Below are 7,116 nucleotides of genomic sequence, written 5' to 3' on the forward strand. Positions count from 1 at the left end.
TTACTAGCATTTCAAATTCAGTATATTGTTCACGTAATAAATAAGGCAGGGTTATATTAATATAAATGAATAGATCATAACTCTTTTATTTTAGTCCTAATATCAACTTTCTTCCTGATCAATTTCTTTTTACATAGATACTAACAGTCATAAAAATGGATCAATGAAGTAAAAATTTATCTTTCTCCTTCTGTCTTGAACTCAAGAGCTACTAGAAGAAAACACATACATTAGATCCATCTAAATAATTCAACAACAATAAAAAGTGTCTTGAATAATTGAGTTGACCCTATTAGTAAAGATTAGTTAGCACTGTTTACTCTGGCATCTTTGAAGAATTCACATTTTTTGTTTGGTTCTTTAGACCATTTTATCAATTTATTTTAATTGCTCAGAAGATGAAACAGTTATTTTTCAATGAACTGATTATTGTTTAGATAAAACAATGCATATAACTACAGATTGGAACTTTATTTTCTGCTGATTTATTGGTCCTACCCTGACAAAAGATATTAAGTAGTTCAAATAAAATACGTACCTGGCGGTAAATTGGCCAACTTCTTCAAGAATCATAGAAAAGTATTTTAAAGTTTTCTGAGTGTAGTTTGAGTGTGCTATAACTTTCTTTGAATCACCAAACAGAGAAAGGAAATAATCTTCTCCATCCCCAATCATGGGTGGTTCATCCTGTTTCTTTGGAACCAAGAAGGGGCTGGCATCTTTCAAGTAAACCAAAGAAATAAGTAACCAGGAGAGAAGTAAATAAAATGACATTAAAAGGACCCAAAGCCATTATCTTTATTCTCTGCTTCTACAAAATTATATTTTTACATTTTAATATCACTATCACACTTAATAAGAATAGTTAGAAGCTTTAAACAAAAATCCATAAAATAACCAGTAAGTGGATATTTATAGTGACATCTTCAATTCCTAGAGATTATTTCAGTTATCTTAAACAATAAATTATATCATTAGTATAATGACTATTTAACTGATTATTTAGTTGTACTAGAAGCATCATCAATTTTAAATAGGAAAACATTTGATTCTGTCAAATGTAGATATGTTACGTATGAATATAGCCTTATTCTACTTCATGTATGCTAAAATTCCCAAATGACCACCCATAAATTAAAACCTCATATGAATCCTTTCCTACAACGGTTAGTACTTTTGTCAGGTAAAGACAAAAACTTCCTCTATTTAATTAAAATACTTTATTAGAAAGATAAAGTCATGCTTAATCAGATTCTAGTGTCCTATTCGAAGTTTGCTCTTTTAAATCCTCACTACTTTGATTCAAATACAAAATAGGTTTCATAATTTTAAACATAAAGAGCCATTCTGGACAAATCTAATAATACATCCGCAAAGAGAGAGTTACACTACAAAGACGCATCGTGATGAAGTGGAAAGAACAATGAGTCTTGCATTTAGACAGACTTGTAATTATAATTCAGTTCTGCCATTTACTAAGCCAAATGATGTAAATTTTCCACGTTTCCATTTTCCTGAACATAAAATAAAGATATCACTACCTTGTGTAACGAGATAAGAGAGCTGAAGATCATGTAGGTGTCTAGCATAATATTTAATATTTATCTGCTAGTAAATGATAGCTATTATTACAGTACAGAGTTTTGGTTAACGTGACTCTCGGTCCAAAATCCTCAAAGGATTAAGACAATCTAGAGTTTGAATCTTACATCTTTAGCAAAACCAAAATAAGTGAAGGATACAAAGGAATAAAATCATCGTTCTTAAAGAAGATTCCTCAAAGTATTTTGTTGAGAAAAAAAGAAACATTTGGAATTACATTAATTCATTCTCAGTTGAGTACTTCCTTGATCCTTAAATTCCTTTGAGAAAGGATAATATATAGCATCTTTCTTAATAGCTCATCTCGAGAAATAAAGGCCTTGCTAATTCAAGAGAAAAGAAGACACATTAACTTTGGTCCCAGTTGTTATTTTTCTAGAACAAACGATGGCAATGAACCAAGTGCAACAAATCTCAGTGAACCTAGACATCTACCTAGAGAAGTGGAATCTACAGTAATGGAAGGAGAAGACTACATCCCAATTCAGCTCCCATACTGTAAGGAGAAGCCACCGTATTTCATTTTTTTGCCCCATTGCAAGGAGCCAAAGTTTAGCCCAAATATAGAACATATGCCATGATGATATAATGATGAATGACAGAAAATCTTTTCTTCCCAGATCTAAAATATGTATTTGCATTTTCAGTATGTGGGTTTTGGTCATCCTAAAGGTCAGTGTAAACTTAGGAGGTTTCTTGGGAAATTTTATATTTGTCATACAACAAAGGAAACATAGGGAATATGACCATAATGGCAGGAGAAAAAAACCTTATATAACTTGATGGCAGGAGAAAAAAACCCTATATAACCTGCATCAAAGATTTTTAAAAAATATCAGAAACAAAATGAAATATAGATGAGGGGCAGCCAGGCTGTAAATGAGTACAGAATGGTAGAGGATAATGGAGGCATCGGATAGTCACTGGACTATTTGTGCTACCAGTTTTGAAACTTGTTAGTTGATTGGCAATTGAAACACAAACTCCAAATCTATGAACAACTAATGTTTATTGAGTGTTTATTATGTGCTAGGTAATTTTCATAAAATTTAATCCTTAGGATAGCCCTGTGGCATTTCTATTTTAATCTCCATTTTGCAGTGGTGGAAAATGAGATGCTGAGATGTTAAGTACTCTACCTGATGCCTAACATTGTAGAAAAACAGTAGGGCCTGTGTTTTAAAGGATGATAGTGTTTTCAGTAAACCACAAAACATACCCTCAAAGTTCCCTAAACATGGTGAGAAACAAACACCCTAGAGAATGAGTATTGCTGAGCACATTGTTGATAACAGTCAAAACTTTACTTTTTCTGATCATAGTACTGTTTTCATTTTCCTCTCCTTCAAGTTCTCCTTATTGTTTTACCACTTTCTCTCCATTATTTTATACCTACTTTATGTTACATCTTTGTCTCATCTACCTGTCTATTCCTTACTTAAGCCATACATCTCCTAAAGGCACAAAGTACACAAGATATGGCTTAAACCTTCTGGCAGTGTTCAGAGAAAGGGCAGTTAATGCTATACATTGGAATTTTTAATTCGCTAGCAATTCTAATGTATGTTAGCAGTCAACTCATGAACCATCATGATAACTCAAGATATCTTAATTACAAGGATGATATATTTGGCGCATGCATGTATGTGGCCTGAATTTAACACCCCAGTTCTAGGATCAGTGATGACCATAGTTAAGTTACTTTTCATAAGATGCTAAGAAGTTAGCATTTTGGGGGACTAATAATAAAACATCATTCTGGCTGAGAGTCATATATGCAATCTATTGAAATAGATGCTTTAAAAGTACTCTAAAAATATGGGGTTCATATTTTGCTTACCCAAACTGTTTTCCACTCGGGAAAAGCTACCTGCAGTAGCTTTAGAAGTCAATTGTCCAGTTGTTGATATAGTTACTCCACTAATCTGAGGACTAGACAGATGATAACCAAGAGGCATTCCACTGGATAATGAAGATGACAATGGCAGTGTTGTGGCAACCGAACCCATCATCTTTGGAGAAAAATGTACCAAAGAATATACTGGGGGAGTTCCAAGTTTGTCTTCTCTTCTGTGTACAAAAAATATAATAAACAAAACAAATAAATAAGAAAGTAAAACTGGCTGTTAATAAAAGAAGCATGGGCTATCATTATTACCCAGAATTCTGCTTTTCAAAGGTAATATGCATCCAACACAAGCATAATAGCATCTTGTATTTCTAGTTCTAACAATCTAAATAAAACACTTTATTATCAATTTATTATATGCTTTAAAATATTTGAAAATTAACAAATTTCTATTGTAGATGGTTCTGAAAATGTGTAAGTAGAAAAAAGATAATACTAATCATTACAATACCACCACCAAGACATTTTACCATCTCCTTCCAGGCTTTTAAATGTATTTTTTTACTCTAAGTTGAGACTTTATAAGCCATTTATACCTCCACTTTGTTCATTTATCAGATTTCCCATTTCCATTACCATAAAATCATGTTTATAATTCTGGTTTAATATATCATTGTTTCCTTTATGCTTTTCCTTTAATTCCTGTTGCTGCTTAACTAACTTTTCTATATTAAGATTGTTTAGTGAATGTCTGCCTTCAAATAAACTGTACATGTTTGTGTGTGTGTATGTGTATTGGAGGGAATGACAGAAAAGAGAGAAAAAAGATCATTTTCACGTACTATTTTTAGTACGTACTAAGTGAATCTTACCATGAACAAAGATTTCCTTTCTTTTTTATAACTATAAAAGCATTTGTTAACTAGTGCACAATCATTGAACAAGGTTCATAAGCTTCAGTACAATTATTTTACAAGTTAAACAACACTTCATTGACATGAATCCTGAAAAGACTTAGGACATTTCATTTTATGAGTCACATTGACGCTCTTCCCAGTGACCTCAAAGCAATTTTTGAGGGTGCATGTATGTATGCATGCGTGTTCAGTGCTTAAATTGTGAACAAAGTCCTTGAATCCAAACCCCTTATTTCTCTGAAAAATGAGACAAATGGCCAGTTCAACCATCCCCTTTCTGGGGTCCACATATCTATCCACTATAAGTCAGGAACTAATTATTTTGCCTCCATGAATTATCTCTGTTTTGATCTATTTCCCGGAGCTCTTGTAAAGTTATTTTAGCCAGCCTCTACATGTTTTTCTTTCAGGTCCTTATAGGAGAATGAGGGCCTGGAGTTTCCTACTCTGCCATCTTGCTGCTGTCACCCTCAATATCTCTTTGTTTACCAAGAGGTATTCACATTTTGTTCTACAATGTGAAAGTTCCTTTATCAGAAATCTTATACCTGCAGAGTTTTGTATTCAAAGCTAGACTGCTCTTAATGTGCCTCTCAGAAGGCACAGACATCTCAGGCAAATTTTTAAAATAATTAAATGGCATTGGCTTTGAAAATGTCATGATTACTAGGCTTTGAAAATGTCATTATTACTAGTTAATAAGCACGTGCACTTAACATCCTGCTGACACTCCAAGAACTCATATTTGTCAGAAAAGCTCTAACCTATGAAGATACACTATTGAGTATGACTGTAGAGGAAGTGGGAAGGAGACTTTAGAGGTAAATTGTCAGATTAAAGATATTTCATCTTTGTTCAACATGAGACAGGATTGTAAGACAGGACTTCTCCCTGACATTGACTACAACAGCAGAGAAATGCTTTTCTCTTTCAACATTCCTTACATCTGGGCTTCATAATAGACTGGCTATTCTTTTCAGCATGTTCATTTTATAAGATCTCAATTTTTTTTCCTCTAGTAAAACAACAGCACTTTAAAATAAATTTAATTCCACAAAAGATTCCCAAGAAGCCCTAACAAAATCTTTGCAATCACAGAAACCTGTCCTGGAGCTATAAGGTATTCTTATTTTGGTAGGTGAATAAGAAATTTTTCTTTTCTTTTCTTTTCTTTTTTTTTTTTTATGAGACAGGGTCTGCTGTCATCCAGACTGGAGTACAGTAGTATAATCATAGTTCACTGCAACCACCAACTCCTGGGTTCAAGTGATCCTCCCACCTCAGCCTCCCATGTGCTGAGACTACAGGTGCATGGCACCATGCCTGCTAATTTTGAAAAAAAGTTGTGTAGACATGTGGTGTTGCTATGTCGCCCAGGCTAGTCTCTAATACTCCTGGCCCCAAGTGATTCTTTTGCCTTGGCCTCCCAAATTGCTGGAATTACAGGCATGAGCCACTATGCCTGGCCAAATAAAAAATTTCTAATGGCTGCACACATCTTTGGAAGAGCTGAGACATTTCAGGAACAAACTCATGTGATACAACCCATCATCTGAACCTTCCACTTGCCTACCTATTAGTCTTCTTTTGGAAGATGAGAGATTTTTCTCAGTGCTTAGTTAACTTTTCCTTAAGCATAAGTAATTTTCTAAGCCCCTTCTTGGTATCTCACTCCTTCTGTAATTGATTAACATTAAACCAGGGGCAGTTACAAAAGCTTAAGTCTAGCATTTCAGTGTTACTTTGGGAGATGCTGCATTGATCATATTGATGGCAATCATTTCTCAGAGGACCTCTAAGAACAAATATTTAAAAATGGACTTGGACTGAACAATCAACATAGGACTTTTAGGTCCAAAGTAACAATAGCATTAAATTATGTATACTCAGTAAGTCAATTTTAAAGAAAACATTGGAAAACCAATGGTAATGCTTTAGTTGATGAATGATTTATATTAAATGTAAAAACAGTGATTATAATTTTATATAACATTCTCACAGATATTTCTAGAACCAATATTCTGGTAATTTTTTTTTTTGTCCTCAGTTCTGTAAAATAGTTCTAGAAAGAAACTATTTCTGTAAATTGCCTTAACATATTAAATGGGAACTTTGGAATCTCAGCTAGGTCTTATACTATGGAGATCTGTCCAGGTGGATTTTTATACTTCTCAAGGACCAGAACCTTATAAAACAGTAGTTGTGGAACTAGTTGTATGCTACAGTCCTTTATTTCTAGAAACTTTGTGAGATGTATTCTAATTCTAACTGGTTCATAAGGTATTAAAACAAAAGCGGTCAAGCATGCCATCATTCCTTCTTTATAACTCAGCTCTAACTCTGCTTTCATCGCATCTATGCAGGCTCACTGTTCTTGTTTCTCCATCTTATCTTCCTGTTCATAGCCTTTATTCTGCATTTGCCTCCAGAGCTTCCTGAATGTCTTGTGTATCTTTCATCTTGGCTAGAAGAGAAGTCTCTTTTCTTTCCTAGGAAAGCAGATCATGACATCAGACAATGAATATCGCTGAGGTTCAAGGCAGATTTTTCTTTCCAAAGTGACCTCACCTGTTAATCCAACTACCTTCAAGCTTCAACCAAGTTTAATAATTTCTTTACCAAACTAGTGCGAGAACCAGAATTCTCATGAGGATATGTAAGTACCAACATAGCCAATCCTGATCTTGGCTAAGGATATCAGACAAACCACGGTGAAAGTGTGTAGCATTTACTGGAAGCAGCTTGAGA

The 7,116-nt window shown here is 33.9% G+C and overlaps 1 protein-coding gene across 1 annotated transcript in view; it reads right to left on the bottom strand.

Annotated features, from left to right (window-relative positions):
- The window catches only part of LMNTD1 (lamin tail domain containing 1), a 66,765-nt gene extending 59,938 nt beyond the window's left edge, over positions 1 to 6,827 (bottom strand). Inside the window, 4 exon segments of the mRNA XM_017864526.1 lie at positions 539 to 719; positions 3,443 to 3,672; positions 6,738 to 6,787; positions 6,789 to 6,827. Of these exon segments, the coding sequence (XP_017720015.1) occupies positions 539 to 719; positions 3,443 to 3,672; positions 6,738 to 6,787; positions 6,789 to 6,827 (500 nt within the window).
- Positions 6,828 to 7,116: the final 289 nt, after the last annotated feature.

The sequence above is a fragment of the Rhinopithecus bieti genome, unplaced genomic scaffold, assembly GCF_001698545.2.
Source record: "Rhinopithecus bieti isolate Rb0 unplaced genomic scaffold, ASM169854v2 scaffold_72161, whole genome shotgun sequence".
NCBI classification, from domain to species: domain Eukaryota; kingdom Metazoa; phylum Chordata; class Mammalia; order Primates; family Cercopithecidae; genus Rhinopithecus; species Rhinopithecus bieti.